Source organism: Doryrhamphus excisus, chromosome 9 (genome assembly GCF_030265055.1).
Source record: "Doryrhamphus excisus isolate RoL2022-K1 chromosome 9, RoL_Dexc_1.0, whole genome shotgun sequence".
In the NCBI taxonomy this organism is placed as follows: Eukaryota; Metazoa; Chordata; class Actinopteri; order Syngnathiformes; family Syngnathidae; genus Doryrhamphus; species Doryrhamphus excisus.
In genome coordinates, this window is record NC_080474.1 from 10,346,175 (window position 1) to 10,366,243 (window position 20,069).

Consider the following 20,069-nt stretch of genomic DNA (forward strand, 5'->3'; position numbering starts at 1 on the left):
TTAGTTTTACTCTAAAACGGACATCAAGTTTGGTCTGAGTTTGGTCTGATGTTCTATTGGTTGGTAATACATCAACTACTTACTTTACTCAATCAAATACAAATTAAATTATAACCTTGAAGTAATTTGATTTTGAATTTGTAAATGGATTTTCTATTCCCTCTCTCGCTCTCTCTCTATTAAAATGAACCTACCATCAAAATTACTAATTACTTGTTTGTGTCCTTCTAAGAAGACAACATTACAAAATTAGCAAATAAAGAAATAATGATTCCTCCAATGTAAACGCACATTGATGAAATTGATTGAAAATCATTTTGCTGACATTAAGGCTAGTCCTACAAAAAAAATACCATGCTTGTGAAACACTCACCACTTAATCTTACAGTTGTCAGTTATTGATCCAGACGAGCAGCAAATGAAACATCAATTATCTGTAAATATGATGAATACGATTGCAGTCAGCAAAAAGGGCCCAACAAAAAAAAATGCTCCCGCTAAATTCACCACAAATATTACTACCTAGAAACAAGGAAATGCTGACCTGTGACTGTGCAACAAGTCACTCACACATTAGCATGACAAATCCCAACAGACTGTTTGGCTCATCTGCTGCCAGGTAGTGCTAACAAGTCCATGCACAAGGTCTTCAGCTGGGTCAAACTCTTGCTGAATGGATTAAAAGGAGGAATTATGGCTTTAAAAACTTCAATTTTCCCAGCTTTGCGAGGATTAGTCTCTGCATTATGTGCTTTTTTCGCCTGAATGGCTCAGCGACTGCCCTTCAATTCAGCCACCTATCTACTATATTCACCGTACTGGAGAAGTGCATGCAGGATGCGTTACAAAAAAAACAGCAAAGTTGCATGACTTCACCTCTAAAGTGAGGAAAAGTAATGTCAGTGTTTATGTTTTTCAACCGCAATTTTGGAAAGACTGTTTCATAATGCTCCCAAGGCTGAGATATTTACTGGTTTAAAGTCAGTTTCTTACGGATATGAGTCTTGGTTCTTTAAATGCAGAGTTGGATAGCAACATGGTTGAGCAATGCAAGCTGACATTTGTTTTTTATATGTTTGCATGTTACTTTACAAAGGCTAATTGACTAATTGACTAATTTAGCTGGAAGCACTCTCTAATAAGTTATTCTGTCTGTACAAATATAACAAAATGCAAACGCCACACGGAGATGCCCGAGCAGAGATCCAAACCCAAGTCTTCCCAATCTCCTGACTGTGTTGCTGTATCCCATAACGTCATTGAAAATTTGCTTCATACTAGATTAACACTTTTTCCATGGTTGTTAAACTATTAGTAAGTTATTGAGACTAATTAACGAGTTGTTCTTAAACTTTATGCATGTGTACAGTTATTTGTGTGTAACTAAGCATATTGTGGGCAGTGACTTTGCAAAATGTGTACTGCTTCATGTTTACAGAAACACAAAATACCTTTGAGGGGAGCTATTATGCTTATTTTTCAGCCCTTTGTATTTTGTTGTGGACTCCTATAGAGCAGCTACACAATATACGTAACTACCACTGAAAATGTTCTAGTTCTTCCAGAACCTGCACCTATTCAGCTGTATTTCTTTGGAATTCATGCTTCCCCCGAAAACTGTCTGTTTTAATGGATTCCTCCCATGGCCCGCCTCCAGGCACCCCTTCTCCACTGTGGTTGGTCACACTTCCAAGTGTAGTGTTGTCGGCTCTCAACATACAGCCATATGTGTTAGATCCCGAATCCGATCCGGAAGGCATCAGGCTTCTGCACGTTTGTCGGCTAGTCCAGCTGCATACTGGCCCATGTTCACGAAACAGTACAGTGTGAAATGCAAATGACAGATTAAAATGCATTTCTTTTGCTGGTAGGGAATCAGGAACGCCAATCACTTGTACCTGATGGTGGCGTCTTTCGGAATTGTAAACTGATGTGGCTTTGCCTTACAAGCCTTTGCTAGCAATGTGAACAGAGCAGCAGAACTTGGGGGGAGGCAAGGGAAGTAGAGCGTGGGGGAGAGCAGAGAGTGTATTGCGCCTACGCCACGCCCATAAGTAAGCCCACTCCTCTGTGACATCACAAAGGAACAGTTTTGCAGCGCCCTCTGGAACCGAGCATTTGGAGCCATCCCAAACTTTTTTCAGGGCTCACTTCCTCAGTTAAATGCGCAAGCCTCATTATCTGAAAATTTGGCATCGTTTAACACAAGAATATAGCATTCTAACTACATTTATAGGTCAGAAAAGTGGGGAAAAGGCATAATAGGTCCCTTTTAAACCAAGGACCACCTATACTTAGTTGTTGTTGGCGCAAAAAAGTACTTTGGACTTTTTTGCTTAAAATTGCCCATGGTAATATGTGCTCTTTCTGTGCTTTGTAACCTTCTGTGCTGCAAGTTAAACTATTGTTGAAACAACTGAAATGATTCTGTATGTGCATCTATTCTTGTGGATTGTGTTCTCCCGAATTCAAACCAGACATGTATCGCGTATGTCACATCTGCGCTGCTACGCCCACGCTGGTACACCCACACAACGTTGCGCGTCTGGTGTCAATTTTGGGGTTACTCTAACACGCACATACTGTATATATTTTCATTGGCAATTACAGTTCTCTCCGTCACCTTTAGATTGAAGGTTGACTGTAAGAGATTGTGGGGGGTAATGACAAAATGAATGCCTAATCCACTGGTGAAGATATCAACTGGCGAGGGCTAAATGGCAAATATGGCTTCAAGCTACTTGACTCCCCCCAGTGTATAGCTCAAGTTGACAGCCATAGACTGGGTGTCCTGCAGCAAATATGAAACAAATTACTATGATGTTCCAGAGCTGCTTATGATAACATATCTTTTTTTAATTACTTTGGTGAAACACCACCTTCTTCATTGAGGAAATAGCCTTTTAAATTTTGAGATTTCGTTTGTTTTTTTGAGTGCATGAATCCGAGGTGCAAGTAAGAAAAAGAAAAAAAAAACACATTACATAAGAGGAATCTACATATTCTAGTAAATGTCAAAGGCCAGACCAGTGGGCACACGTTCCTTGACATGGCTGTGACTTTCTAAATCCCAGGGATAACGATACTGTCATTCTTATTTTTAAAATAACATCTGATACAAGTTGATCTCAGTAGCACATTTCAAGTCCATCCATCTATTTTCTATACCGCTTATCCTCACTATGGATGTGGGGGTATGCTGGAGCCTATCCCAGCTGACTTCCGGGGCACAGGGCACATATAGACAAGCAACCATTTACACTCACATTCATACCTATGGACAATTTGGAGTAGCCAATTAACCTAACATGTTTTTGGAATGTGTGAGGAAACCGGAGTACCCGGACAAAACCTATGCACGCACGGGGAGAACACATGTCAAGTCATTTAGGCATATTAGTCAAAGGACAATAGGGTTGCAAAGAATACACAACACGCTGTCAACTCTGTGGACATGTTCTATGTCTGCATATGATCTGGCCACCGGTAAATTATAAAAGGAGCACACCAGCTCCATTATTACCATAAAAAATTTTTTTATGGTAATGGTAAAAGTTTTGTTTTGGGTATTTTACACAATGATGCCTTGTCGAGGTTGCCGACCCTAAGAAAACAAGCAAGAACTAAGTGAGACTATAAGCACCATCAGATTTAAACCACTTTACAGTGATAGTAAATAAAACATTTGAAATTAAAATACATTCAAGTGTTAAATACAAGTGTTTGGATGTGATTTTTTTTCTTCAAACTTATAATAATAATTTTCATTATTATCTGTATCCAAACCTGTGAGGCAAGGAAAAAACTGAAAATGTTAAAAACTAATATCAACACACTTTAGCAATGCAGAGATGACATTCCACAGAAATGTATTAATGACTGAGCAGTGTTTCCTCTACCTTTAAATTAGAACACCCTGCCTTATTTTCCATGTACACAAAAGGCCTGTTCCTCTCAAATATTGTTCACAAATCTGTCAAAATTTTTGTTATTAAGAACACTCCTTTTCCGAGATTATCATTCTATGCATAGAAAATCAAGTGGTGTCCCAATTCTCCTTAAAGAAAAGGGGTAAAAGGTAACAGTACTGGCTGTATGCTGTTATTTATTAGTTGCTTGTTGTTTTGCGATAAATGTCATAGTAATAATGTAGAAATGTATGCACCTTACCTTATTTCCATTACCAAACTTACCATTTATTGTGAACAGTTTAATTATCCCATCTGCCTGTCACAGCCAGTAAGCTGTGAAGGGTGATCATGTAATGAGAATCAAGTGCTGCCCCATTTCTTAGTGGCTCCTTCCCCTTGGCCCTAGGTTTTAAGGGGTTGGAAAGTGCTAATAGAAGGGCTAAGACAGACGGGAATGGCTAAGGGGTGGAATTGGGATTCAGCTCATGCTAACTAAAGTGAAACTGTCTATGTCGTGACTGATTTTTAATTGGTGGGTTACACACATATGATTTTCAGTCTATTTTAATTAATTTGTGAATAGAAAAATTAAGTTTTGGTGGTTTGGTTAAAATATCGCTGTTTGGTCATTTCGATACATTTTGACTTTGTGAACTATTATTATTTGTATTATTTGTGCCTCCTATTATGGGAGTTTGTGAAATATATATGTATGACAGTAAACTTTAATATGGGGGAAAAAAGATTTTATCAGATATAATTTGAGCAGATCCTCCCTGATGCTTTCCAAGACCACGATCCCTCAGCAAACACCCAACTTGGCACACTTTTGCACCTTCTGTCCCCGTCACCTGCTTGCTCCACTATGCATAAATTCCCTGAAAATGTCAGCCTCTGACCTGCATCCATGCTGAACCAACTTTACTGGTGTCATCTGGCTGCCCACTAAGCCTCTCCATGCCACACTTTATCTTGCCACCAGCCTGAGGGGCCAATCTCACGCCACTGAGAGCTGGAGAGAAGCCTGAGACTACCCGGTGGTGGTTGAATGGTGGCAGAATTTGATCTCAAGCGAGGAGAGGGAAGTGAGCTGATGGCAAATCCTGTGTGCACAGCACCAGCAGGCTGTAAGGCCTTACATTAGAGCGGACAAGGCAAGAGAAATACGCTTTTTTTTTACTCCATGAAAATCTTAAATTCTTAAATGGTTCACTAAATTTGTTCTATCGGTACAAAAGTTGTTTCTTAGAAGCATAACGTCTGCGTGAAAAGAGGCATACAAAAGTTCCTGACCCTGTTTTGTATGTTACCCAAGAGTTGAGCCATTTGGTTAACCGCAAACGTTGAGCATTGTATCTTCTTAAAATGCATTTTTCTAATGCACTTTTCAGACACGAAAAGCTAAGCCTGTTGTAAATAAGCTTGCACCACCGACAATAACATTCAGGACTAAGTGGTAAAATCTAAATCTGTGCTATTGTATTTGCTGTGGTGTCTTTTTGTGCAGCGTTTCAGAAGAATGAGGGAGAGACAGACACTTTGACTCCTCGCAGGAGATGCAGGGATCAATCAGGGCAGCAGCATGACGACATGCCACTCTTTGTGGAGTATCCGGGTTGAACTGAGAATTGGGAATTTTCGAAAACATGCCACACCACTTCACTAATAGCTTTCCCCTTTTAAGATATTTTTATTTGCACATTTTTGTACTGCACAATAAACAGTTATCTACAGAGTGTCTATTGTTTTACCCTGAAGATATGTGTAATGATATCATTTAAAAATCTATAATTAGCTTAGTATTACGTACACCAATTATGTCTAAAATGTGAGTACATTGAATTAACACATCAGATTATTCCAGGAGTTAGAATTACCAAGAACAAAAAAATCCTGGACATTTTGTGGAAATACCTACCGATACTAAGTATAGCAACTTAGGTTACATGACCTGAACTTGCACTGAATGAAGTCAGCCATTCCAGACAGAGGCTCCAAAAAAGTCACATGACATAGTAAGTTATCCTCACATTCCATGTGGAAGTGGTATTTTTCAGGCTCCTCACTTTGTCCTTCTTCTGCACTCAGTTCCAAACCCCATCTTAAGTTTACAATAAATCAGAGGCTAACTCGTTAGCTCAATCGCTTGCTATGCTTAAAGTGGTGGCTGTCTCTTGTGTTCCTGTAGAGATCCTGTAGCCTGTGTAAATACTGAGCAATGTGGTGTAAACAGAATAGACGTAGTGCAGGATTCCCCATTCTTTTACATACGTATGTATGCCAGGTACGTGTCAGAATGACTGCCCTGTGCGTCATCCAGTCCAAAATGTCATTGTGGGGACGGATGATAGACTCATCTTTTGCGGCTGAGATACTACAACAACAAGGAAGTCTAAATGTGACCATGGGGATGTTATTCCATATATGAAATGAATGAACCACAATAAACGAGGGACAATTCTATGCCCATTTTGACGGTATATTATTTCAACAAAAAGACGGAACTTGATTATATGATTATGACTGAAAATTTAAATTAAGCAAAAAAATACTACACATGGTCTGATAATGTACTTTCATTTTTTAACCTTGTTATTATGAAACATGAGGGATTGCGTTGAGATATACATACTGCATCATGTAATTTATGTTGAATTCACATGTTATGAGTGTATTTCCTGAGATTTGCAAACACAAATATATATATATATATATACAAAACCTGAATAGTAAATTAAAATCCAAATGTCTGAGGAACTGTGGTACTTTCTTATGGTAACTCAAGTTAATTTTATCTTATTTTATTTTATCAACTTCGCTTAGGTTATAAGATATATTTTACTTTGGAAATAGCTTGACAGAAGTGTTCAAGTTTTACATTAAGCATAAAAAACCCATGTCTGCATTCTACCACTTCATTAGACAAGCCTGTTCTTGGAACAAATCTTTCGTTCTCTCAAGGCATTGAAAAAGAAAAATGAGCAATGGCAATTTTCCAACAGAGAAATGAAGCCCAGACAAAAAAAAGGGAAGGCCAATAATGATTTTCCATTTCCTGCAGCGTTTCTGATAGTTGAAGTCGCCGTTGGAGGCAGTTAAACACACCAGAAATGTCTTTTCTAAAGTGATGGCATAGCCATAACACATCAGCAGCAAAAACAATCAGCTTGATATATACAGTATGTATATGTACATACACACACAGAGTAGAGCCCTGTTTTCACAGGGGTTAAATTCCAAGGCTTCCAGTGAATGCCAAAAAAATGTGAGTAATTGATACAGCCATAACTATGTCTATTTTTGACACATACCTCCCACTCCAAGCCCTCACAATAGCTTGACGTTGACGTTCTCCTCTGATTTCGGACCAATGTTTGCTACACACTCTTGACCAAAATTAAAATCACTTAAAAAAATAGCAATAATTTACATTTTGCACTGCTGAATCTTAGAGAATGTACTAAGGAGGGATTCAAAGTGTAAAAAGAAATGGGAGTGAGACTTTTTTAGTCAGCAATTCATTGCAAACAGCTATTAAACTAAAATAAGGCTTTTCATCAGGTGATGAGAAGATTAAGACACAAGCCATTCAAAACCATTCAAAGGTCCAGATGTTGCAGGGGCATGACTGAAGGTCCTCGTCTATTTTATTTTATTTTATTTTATTTTTATTTTTTTAATAGTTCAACGCTGCAGTTCAAAATGCCTGCCTAACAGAGGACGTCAGATAAATAACCTCCCTCTTTTGCACCATCCTGCGTGTTACCCTGATCCAAATCCAACTGAGAACATGGCAAAGGAATTTTCCAAAATGGACATCAGTTCCAGACAGCGGATGTCCCTTGTGAAGCCATCTTCACCACCTGGAGCAACATTGCCACTAGCCACTAGATCAACAGAATGATCAATGGCATCAAACATGACAACAAACCATTTTTAGAGGTGATGATAAAAAATGGCACAGCTCCTCAATACTGAGTCCTTTTTTGAAAATGTTATTCCTATTTCAGAGGGGGTTTGTGGATTTTTTGGAGCCATGGTCTTAAATATAAAATGATTTGGGCTTGATTTAAAAATCATTTGATAAAATGATGAACAGCTTATTTGTCTGACTCACATTTCTTCTATTTGCATTCTGAAGCTCAACTTAGAACCTCCTTAATTTTAAGATCCAACGGTGCAAAATGTAATTTCTTGCCATTTTTCAACTGATCTTAAATTTTGATCAGGAATGTATATATGTTTCACCCTTTTGTCGCATGGCAACTATGCTTGAGGGAAGGTGGAATCAATGATTGACAAAAAAAACATGTGAGGCTTGTGTAACAATAATGTGAATACTGCCTTTTTAATATATTCCTTGCAACTAACCCAAAAAAACTGTGTAAGTTACTAAAACTAAGTTCATGAGATAGAAAGATATAAAGGTACTAGGGTTGGGCAATATGGACCTTAGAATATCTCACAATATTTTTGGGACGTATCACGATCTGACGATATAAAACAGCATTTCATTCATCTTATGTATCAAGGTCCGCTGTAGCGTGCAACTTGACTGTTTACAGTTATCATTTATACAGGTATAAGTAATTTTCTTATCATTGGAAGACTCTCTATACACGGTATCGCCCAAACCAAAAAGGTACATATAAACAGTATATGAATAATGATTTTTTTCAGCTAACATGATCTTCTGAGAGCTTAAAAAAATATATTATTCCCAGTGGCAATTTCAATGAAGTATTTATTTTTAATGTTTCTATCAACACTGAATCATCAAGTGCAGACTTACTAATATTTAAGGAAAACCATCTATGCCAATACTATTTTCAACCTGAGTCATTCATTTCCTTTCTACTACAAAGCCCATTGAGAACTGAGAACACGCCACTCTGAATCTGAATATATATTACATATTCAAATGACATGAAAAATCCCCCCCCCCAGTTGAGTATTGGAACCCATAAATATACAGCCTTCAGATGTTTACGCATCAAGCGCAACATGGCTGACAGTCTCTTAAGAGAAACGCTAATTTCCACATTTAGTTGGAAAAACAGATTTTATCGACGATTCAGAGATAGTCAAGTGCCTTTGGATAAAGACTGAAAAATGCTGTTTGTTAATTAAAAAAAATCAAAAAAACAATCTTTTTGTGACATGTGACTTTTGGGATAGGCTATCTCCACATTTGCGCAGTACAGTAAATATATGATCACTTTGGCATAAGAACAGCTTGTCACAACATTTTATTTGTTTTTTGATAACATTTCATTAAGGCATCATTTAAAACCCGGCACTGTTTTAAAAGTACCAATTAGGGACCGGTATTGGATACTTAAAGATACCCAAACCCTAATTATTGGTTCAATTTGCAGCCTCAAGATCAGTTGTTGCTATATGACCAATAAAAAAAGAAATCTTCTTTCAGATCCCAATTGTAGATCGTTTACACTGCACAGAGAGGGGCAGTTTATATCAGTAACTGCTCACACACCCACATCACTTCAAAAAGTCTTAAGGGTCCAACCATTTCTCCTGGTACCTCTCTAAATCCCAGTCAAATCCTACCATTACAGGAAAAGGTCATATCCTGCCATCTCATGTGACCAATATTCGTCCATCCCTCTCTTTCTGCGGCACCCTGATTCAAAGCAATCTTTCTCCCCTCTTCATCTCACCTCTGCTGCATTACTTTGAAGACGACAAAAAAAAAAAATATGACTATAAAATCCCTAATGCTGGTGAAATCGAGGTCTGGCCCAAGGGCGACCCCACTATTCTCATCAGCCTCTGTCTCACTCTTCATCCACCTCCACTGATAGCGCTGATGTACCCCAGCTGCCACCAAGATTCCCGCCTCATGCCAAATACCATCTCAACCACACAAATTCATTTCATCTGGAGCCCCCACTGAGCACCCACCCCAATACGGGCAATCGGAATGTTAATAATTTCACAGCGGTGTGAGTGGATGTGTTCCTGCAGATAGACGATGGGAGAGCGAAATCCGAATGGCTGAGAGGGAGCGACCATGTATAGATGAAGGGATCTAACGACTTCACTTCTATCTCATTTTCAGATCCTATCCCTCTCGGTCTAGATTACAACATTATCCCCAAGCCAAAATAAAGGCTTATCTGCCAAGCCTTTCTAATGTGCACTGCCTGGACATATGAAATGAATGAATCGGGTTTAAAGTGGATTTTCGAGATGTACATTAAAAAAAACTTGTATGATCTTTATGTATAAGTAGAGGCTGCAAAAAGAAATTCAGAAGGAAAAGGAACAAATAATCGTTAAAAATATACATTTTAAATAAATATATCAATTTTATTGGAAATGCATGCAAATGTTCTTTTTATATTATTTTTTGTAATAAATACTATAGTTTACTCTGGTGTCACCTCTGGGTGAAAGTTGGGTGCACATGAAGAGACACGAAATTAACAAGCTCTCTCACTACTGAGAAAACTTCAAAGGGTAATGAGGATAATGGCGAGACAAGAACGCAAAATTCCACCAAAATTACGACAGCAGCGACTTAAAATACGGATGCCATTTCCAAGCATGCAAATGTACAAAATCCCTTGTGTCACCATTGGGTGCTCTGTCATTTTAGATTCAAATTAAAGGGAACTTTCCACAGTGGCATTGAAGACGTTGTTGTTATTCCCATCCAATTACTTGTGTACTGAGTTTTCTGTGCTGACCACTATCATAACAAGATTCTGCTTATAAAGCTTGCAGAACTTTACATGCAGAGCTCTGCAGGAAAAGGGTTGGTAAAAACACACTCTGTGCTTGTCACTCACACACATCAAACCACTTTTATCATCTCTCTGGAAAACAAACTCCAAGCTTGCAGTGATGGTGTGTCAGTATGCATTTTCAATCCATCCATTTTCTATACCACGTGTCCGCTTTAGGGTCAGGGGCCTCGAAACATGACCTGGAGCCTATCCCAGATGACCGGTCACCTGCAAATTAACCCTGATATGCATTTTTGTGGAATCTGTGAGAAAGAAGGAGTACCTGGAGAAAACCCTCACATGCATGAGGAGAACATGTAAATGCCACACACTGAAATACCAAAATGGGGATTCAATCTTCAATCTCTTGACTGTGAAACCAAAATGCTAAATTAGGTCAAAAAGGTTGTGGACTGTTCTGAAGAAATGTTCAGCCACTTCTGAACCAACCAAATGATACTGCTTGGTCATGATTATATCAGTTTGAAGCTTGATATAATGTTTCTGCAAGATAATACGCTGTTGTTTTCCTTTGGTAAATCGTGGAATCCACAACCTTAGGGTTAGGAAACAAGCACCTAACCACTAGAGCCACAGTCCTACCTCACCACATTGAGAAACACCCTCTTTGATCTTCCCCCTATTCCTCTGCTTAGCAGCTCCATCTTCAGTACCCTTCTACAAATCTCGTCACAGTCTCCCCTTGTCACATGGCCAAACCATCTCAGTCTGGCCTCTCTGACCTTGTCGCCCGGATGTTTAACTTGGGTTGTTCCTTTGATCTGCTGACCCTGACCAACGTCATCCCACCAAACGAAAATCTAAGCATCTTCAGCTCTGCCATCTCCAGGTCTGTCTCTTATCTGTTGGTCAGAGCTGCCATCTCCAGACCATACACCAGGGCTTGTATCACCACTGCCATATAAGTCCTCCCCTTCACTTTTGCTTTTTTGTCACTCTTCTCAACCCACTTCACACGGCCTACACTAGTTTCTTCACCTCTTTCCACTCTCTCTTAGTTGACCCTAAAAACTTAAACTCCTTCATATTCCTTACCCCCACTCCTTGTATCCTCACAGTTCCATCTGATGACCTTTCATTGACACACATAGTCTGTCTTGCTACCACTGACCTTCATTCCTCTCCTCTCCAGCTCATTCGTCCACCTCTCTAGCTTTTCTTCCACATGCCCTCTGTTCTCGCTGCAGATCACAATGTCATCTGAGAACATCATTGTCAACGTAGCCTCCTGCCTGACCTCATCTCTCAATCTGTCCATCACCGTAGCAAACAGGAAGACGGTTAGAGTCGATCCCTGATGCAGTCCAACCCCCAACTAGCACCTAACTGTGACACCTACAGAATACCTCACTGCTGTCCTGCTGCCCTCATCTAGCTTCGTTCTGTCACCCCAGACTTCCTTATGCTATATCACATCTCCTAACTCCGCAATCTATTGTATGCTTTTTCTAAACGCAAATAGACACAATCTACCACCTTTAGTCCTTCACTGTACAAGAAAAATTACTGCTGCTCTACTTCCGTTTGCCTTACTTCCACAAGTCTTTCCCAGAGCTTTATGTGTGACTCATCAGCTTTATGCTCCTGTCATTGCCACAACTCTGACCATTGCCCGTGTTCTTAAAGAACATTCCATTGTCCTTCCATGCCTCAGGCATCTTTTCATTTTCCAAGACATTATCGAACAACCTTGTTAAAAATGCTACTGCTGTCTCACATACAGTAACACTTCCATACGTTCACAGGTATGTCATCAGACTAACGTGCATTCTCATTATTCATCCTCATTAGAGCCGCTGTAACTTCAGCCTGACTGATGCCAGGAACACACCTTCTATCCTTCTCGCTCTCATTTCCAACATTCATTAGTTCAGTATTGTTTCTATCTTGCACTCACACTGTCCTCACTTGTGAGCACATTCCCACGTCCGTCCTTGATCACCCTAACCTGCTGCACATCCTTTTCCTTACACAATCTCTCTACTTTGCGAATCTGTACAGGTCCTTTTCTCATTCCTTACAGTCTAATTTCTTACACAACTCAACAAATGCCTCTCATTTAGCCTTTGCCACCTCAATCTTCGCCCTACACCTCACGTCTTTGTTCTCCTGCGTACTTTCATCATCACTCTTGTGATATCTATTTACAGGAGTATGCAGTATAAAGAAATAGGGCAGTTTTTTTTTCCTGTTCAAGTCCCCGCATTCTCGAATGCCAAGGTTACAAATAGTAGCATAATACTGTATGTAAACATACTGTTGCTTGAGCCAAGAGCATTGAAGCTATAAACAATCTCAGCTGGTAGAGCCTTCTACCAAGGCCGTATCATTGGGCCTGACCAAGAAAACGTAAACTATATGTGTAGGTGTGTATACATACAGTATATACTATATACTGTATACTATATATGAATATTCCAATTCAGTCCTATTCATTTTCAGTTCAGCATCATTGCACACCACTGAAAAATTATTCCATGCTATCTAAATACTTAAAAAAGAAAATCATTTTCAGTTCAGAGTAACCATTCCCTAACTGCTCCAATTACTACAGTGGAGGTTCTTTTCAAACTTGAGGATATTGGTGCAGAATGTCAACTTGAGTGACGCTCAGGCTTCTAAATGAGGCTGGGAGCCTATCTGCCCTTCGGCTTTCACCTTCCTATTAGGGTGGAACATATTGGCAAGATAAGTTGTGTGTGAGTGTGTGTGTGTGTGTGTGTGTGCAAGAGAGAGAGAGAGAGATGTGGCATAGAATGACCAAATAGGACACACATAAATACACACAGACATGTGGGTGGCCTGCTAGTGGTAAACCTTATCGCTAGGCCACAAAGTGGGAAGATTAGATTACTCACTTCCATAAACCTCTAACTTGGTTACCATGGCAATAGCTGTGCTACTGTGGCAGCAACTTGTCATTGTGGAAGCCAATGGAACAGGAATGGAAGAATGAAACAATCATCAGAGGAACTGCGGGTCATCCAGATATTTTATTTTTTGTAATCTGTTTCTCGGTTCAATAGTTTCCAAAGTTAGACAAGATAAAAGATAAATGGTGTTATCTTGTAGTCCTGAGCTAGTAAAGACAAATTGTACGGTATCCATACTGTAACTGCTGCTAACATCATTAAGAATTTTTAAATTTAACTCCAATACAAAACAAAGATTAAATGGATTCACAAATCCATCATACTTAATTATTCATTCATTCATTCATCATTCGGTAGGTGTTGGAGCCTATCCCAGCTGTCTTTGGGCGAGAGGCGGGGTACACCCTGGACTGGTCGCTAGTCAATCACAGGGCACATATAAACAAACAACCATTTCCACCCACATTCATACCAATGGACAATTTGGAGTCACCAATTAACCTAGCATGTTTTTGGAATGTGGGAGGAAACCGGAGTACCCGGAGAAAACCCACGCATGTGTGGGGAGAACATGCAAACTCCACACAGAGATGGCCGAGGGTGGAATTGAACCTTATACTTAATTAATTCAAATAAATTAAGTGCTTGCACATCCATTGTGTTGGAGGTCCTGATCATTAGATTAATCCTTTCGCTGTAGATTGGGGCATCCCTGATCATTTTCAAGATTTTCTGTCACGGTACAGCACAGTGGCGTTGTGAAAATATGTGAAAATCACTTATCAATGGAATCAATGGAGTAATTTGGTGGGCCGCACGGTGACCGAGTGGTTAGCATGCAGGCCACAAAGCACAAAGTCAGGAGATCTGGAAGACCTTCAATTCTCCCCTGGGGCATCTCTGTGTGGAGTTTGCATGTTGCATCAAGGCGCTTTTCAAGCTAATTAACGCAAGTGGCAGACCCCAAAGATGACAATTGTTATTATAGTTCCAAAGTTTTTGTACTTCGGCAATATAAATCCTTTTACAGGATGCAATTACAGTTCATATCAGAGCCACTCATAGGTTTTTGTGTCCCTTTCCCTCCCCAATATCCAGGATTAAATCATCAATCAAAAAAAGATCCTTGTAAAGATCTCCGCAGGTTCAGAGAATGTGTCCTGTACAACAAATGTGTTGGTGTTTTTAGGAATCTGCTATAAAAATGTTTCCAACTGAACTCATGGTCCAGTCTTACGTCATTCATGGGCGGGATTGAGTTCTGCAATAGACACTATAGTACTGGCACCCGTGAAGAGATTTGTATATAATGAGTGGAAGGACAATATGATAACAATGGTGCTGAAAGGAGTCTAACCCAACTCAAACCTCCGAAAACAATTAAAAACACACAATGAATCAAGTTGATGAAAAGACTGACAGGCATTCAGGAGCAGGTACAATAAATAATGGTAATTACCCTGCTCTTGCTCTGCCTCGAAGAACTCATAATAAATCCCTTTTTTCACCATTCAGACAGAAAATGGCTGAGATAACTTATGGGACACTTTTTTGACCTTGACAAATTGCTTCATTTAGATAAGAGTTAGCCTTAGTAATTGCAATGAAATAGTTCACTTTAATGCCAGCAGCCCACACAGCATGACAGGACTGAAAGTCTTTCACTTTGGTGCTTTTGTCAGCTGGAACCTGCTACCTCTTTGCGGGTTCACTTTCTGGTTGTGAACAAATGTAAGATAGAGTTTTCATTGCACAATTATTCAATTGAATAACTATTGAAAATACTGTACAGTAAAAATGGCACAAAAAAGTGCCTACCGAAATAGCTAAATCATTCAAACATAAGTCAGCGTATTATTTAAATGTATAGATAGTGTGACGTATTCGAGTTTGATGTTTGCTGTTTGTATAGTTTGTATTGATTATATTGGTTGGCCCACTTTTCATGCCCTAAATCTTTGTCTGACTGTTTTCTAACATGCAACTAAGAATCCTGGACAGTTGCTTGACAGCAGGATAAATCACTTTGGTACAAAGGATAGTCTCTCTCTACTTCAACTATTTTCATTTTACTTACCCTACTTCTGGAGGGGCGTGAACTTTGACATATACATCTACACTTACATCCCAAATTATTATTATAATATTGGCTTAATGCACAAGTACGGTAATAACTCGCCACTTTGAGCTTCGGCTTCACTCTATCAAAACAATATGTATTTTCAAAAATATATTAATTAATAACAACATGTTTCGAGGTTGAATATGGCCCATTGTATTGATTGCAAATATGCATATGCATTTGACATGTTTTTGACTTAATTAAGCCTTTTTAGTGTAGAAATAGCTAAATGAACGAAAATACAAATATAAGTCATTCAGAAGAGGCTGCCATGAAAGATGTTGTAGTGTTGCAGGTGTAACCCACGGCAATCTGAAACACAACTCTGAACCCCCAATGTCACTTCCTGTCCTCCCCGCACTGAACTCCCTTTATAGTTGAACACATTCACAGCAACACTCATGAGCACAAGTCTTATTTAGTTTTTATTTTTTCCGTTTTTCTATTATTATGTCTACAATATTGCGCAATACGAGTGTCAAGGTGACATAGAATGTGAGTATGAATGGTTGTTTGTCTATATGTGCTCTGTGATTGGCTGGCAACCAGTCCAGGATGTTCCCCGCCTCTCGCCCAAAGTCAGCTGGGATAGGCTCCAGCATACCTCAACCTGAGTGAGGATAAGCGGCATAGAAATAGATGAATGTCACAGAGTAATTACTAATTACTAAAAAATGAAGGAGAATCACGAGGCTGTGCACATAAAAGTCAGTTGAAGATTTGGTGCCTTGCTGAAGGGCACCTTGGTGAGGGGAGTCCAACCTTTACACCAACTTTCTGAGACAAAAAGGTGATGGTATTTTTGTCCTTTCAGGCTCATGTGCGAGTTCAGCATTATTCCCCTCCATGGGACAATTGGATTTGGACAAATGTCTGATGCTGACTGTAGAGGTCATGTGACCAGGCGCATTGCTTAAGGGCATTTCCCTACACCGTTGACTTACGTTTTACTATATCAGATAAAAAAAAAACAACTGACACACAAAAGAGCATATAGTCTCACAAACATAAATTCCTCCATGTGTGTCTGTATCTTACACTCTGAATACACAAACATAAACCATACTGCCAATAAAACTGGCAGCAACCCAGCTGACTAGAGCTTTACGAGTGTAGATTTATCATTTGTCATTAAAAGGCTTTGATTTTATCCTGGATGGCCCTTTGCTGTCGGTTTCATCATTAGGAGTCCAACCTGCTTTTACAACCACTTTCTTTAACCCCCTCCCCTTTACATAAAACAGCAGCACCGATCTCCTCTCACCTCTGCCAACTGCCCTCCTTCTTCACTTCTTCCTTGCTTTTTATTTTGACCTTTGATACATAATTTTACCACATGTTGTTTTCATGCAATGTGAGACAGAAGAAGAAGGAAAAATAAAAAAACAATCAAACAACAGTCTTGAGTGAAATCCCAGTCAAATCTGCCTGGAGACATAGAACAATTAGAACTGCAACAATTAATCAGTGAATCAATGATTGGCTTTGGAAAACAGTGATCAACATTTTTGATAGGTTGTGGACTCTTGGGCCTAACGGATTACTCGAGTAATTGAAACAAGCTTCAGATTAATCGACTAAGAAAAAAATCATTAGTTGCAGCCCTACACAGGATATGTGAAATTTGGAGAGTGACTGCAAGGAGATCTGCCAAGCCGAAGGGCAACTCCAATTTGATTAATTTGACAGAAATCGAAACAGACATTTTTTTCCCATAGGAGATAATGTCAATCCAATTCATCCATTCCAGACACCCAAAAATATGAACCAAAACACATTTATATATAATAATTACAGCTTTAAATACAAAACACTGCAAGCCACGCAGCCATCAGGGCACGTAGTGTGCTTCATTCAGGCAATTAATTTAGCTGAAAATTATAGTTTATCACAAACGCACTAATTTGTTGCAGGCAATATTATACGAAAACCGAGACACTGGACCAAAACAGAGAAAAACGAAATGGCAAAAATCTTTGACAAAAAAGCAAATAATCCAGTCCAGGGTGTACCCTGCCTCTCACCCAAAGTCAGCTGGGATAGGCTCCACTAGTGAGGACAAGTGGCATAGAAAATTAATGAATCATTTGAAATCCGGGGTGTACGAAAACCCACATTTTACTGTCCAGTCTTCCCTTGCTACATTGCAATTTGAATATGACTATTTTTGTATGGCATCTCTGTGTGTAGTTTCTCCTCGTGCATGTGTGGGTTTTCTCCGGGTACTCCGGTTTCCTCCCACATTCCAAAAAACATGCTAGGTTAATTGGTTAATTGTTAATTGTCCATAGGTATGAATGTACACCCAGTTCAGGGTGTACACCGCCCCTATCCGAAGTCAGCTGGGATAGGCTCCAGCACACCCCACGTAAGATAAGAGGTATAAAAAAATGGACGTATGTTTTTTAATGGTAAACTGTGATTCAGTTCAGTTCAGCATGCTTTGGTTTGAGTTTGACCTTTTAGAGCAGATTAACCGAGGGTCCACTGTATATACAGTATCTCAGACAGGTCACTCAGCAGCCATGCCTACATTGTCACAAACACATCCTTCGAGAAGGTGCCCGTTTGCCATGTGCACCAAATTGTACCCACCCAAAGTGGAACCAAAAACAAAGGAACATGTATGGTGCAAATATCATTTTTACATTCACTGCACATGCAGCTTCAACATGTACTGTACGGAATAATAAATGTATACATTACATTCAGAGGATTTATAGTCTTGTCATTTGTTACCATGTGTAAACTATCTTTGGTTTGTTATCGCTGCCTCCTGCTTCTCTTCCTCATCTCTCACTGTCAGTTTCCTGAGTTCTGTTATCTATTTTTCCATTTTCCTCAGGCCATTTCCTTTGTCCACATCAGCCCGCCTCTACCCTACCTCTTGTCAACGCTCTCTCCCTATCTATGGGTGACCAAGCACTAGTTTCATTTCCACTCATTCATTCGCCATCGTTTTGGATGGATAATCTCCTCTCGAATCTCTCTCTCATATGTACGTTGTGAGGCACCAATGAAAGCCGTCTGGATTTAATGAAGAAGTAGCACGTGGGTAAACACAGAGGGGGAAGGAAAGAGATGGACGACAGTAAATATATGCATATGTGCAAACATGCACGGACAGATGGGCTCGATTATTGACTGTGTGCAGGCGACTCTTGCATTAGTAACAAGTCTTATTAGTCAATTAGCCAGTAAATAGGAGGGCTTAGTTCAATGACGCATCCGTAAGAAGCTAGACTTTCAAATGATCAGTTCAAATGATCCTACCAATAGAAGACAATTATTGTATGACAGCATCTACCAATCAGCAACAAAGCTTGTATGTATGATATTCAATCTACTTATCCAACTGCAGAACTCATGTCGTGTTTGTCCATAACTCCTTGAGAACAGCTTTAGACAATTCAAGACAGGTGGTATTTGCCAGTTGTTAGGGCTTTCAAGTTAAAACATATCCAACAAAGCCAATACAATACATTGTTTTTGAAATCAATGACCATTTACATGCTGCTGGGGCCAGAAGTGCAACCCCACAATGAACTACAGCTTCAGTGGGCGATGATGAGCACAGAGAAATGTGTTTGAAAACCACAGTGTGTGGGATTAAAGCAGTGGAGAATGAAGGCATGAGCAATCTTACCATCATCTCCTGATCCTGAACCGGCATCTGTAGGGGAAGACAGACACACTTGTTAAGACACCAGAGTTTTATTTAGAAAAATATCATCTACTACTTTGATCAGTATATGGTCATCGCGTCTCATTTATGAAGCGCTTTTACGAACTTACACATGCAAGAAGAACGTGGCAATTTTATGCTCTCCACAGAATGTTGAAACATGTTAAAAAGAAGATGTAGTCACCCATGCAATTCCAACTGCATTTGTAGATATTTTTTATGACACTCTTATTTACACAGTTAGTGGTAAAGAAGGATTTTATTTTGAAGGCTATGTCCTTTGTATGAATGAGCAGTGGAGTACAAGTGCTTCCTGCCTTCACTCAGAATTTGCACGTCGTCATCGGGCATTATGAAACCCCCCTTACATTAAAGCGGTGAAGATGCTCAATGACTGCATTTCATTCATCTTTTGTAGCAGTCCGCCATGGCGTGCAACTAGGCTTGTTTACATTTATCATCTATACCCGTATAAGTAATTTTCTTATCATTGGAAGACTCTATACATGTATACTAACATATAAAAAAATATCGCCCAACTCTAGTTGCTGGGTGTCAGTTATGTTACTGTAATATTCAGTGAGACACACAAGCACCAGATTTGATTGCAGGAACAACAGACTTTCATTGCACATTTGAATTATCTCACAGCAGGCACAATAGCTAAAACTCAACTCCAAACCCCAAACGTCACTTCCTGTGTCG

At 39.5% G+C, this 20,069-nt stretch overlaps 1 protein-coding gene across 1 annotated transcript in view; it reads right to left on the reverse strand.

Annotated features, from left to right (window-relative positions):
- Nucleotides 1-20,069, reverse strand: part of tmeff2a (transmembrane protein with EGF-like and two follistatin-like domains 2a) — a 122,187-nt gene that overhangs the window by 42,170 nt on the left and 59,948 nt on the right. The window contains exon 4 of the mRNA XM_058082861.1: nt 19,326-19,352. Coding sequence (XP_057938844.1) covers nt 19,326-19,352 — 27 coding nt within the window. The remainder of the gene's footprint in view (nt 1-19,325; nt 19,353-20,069) is intronic.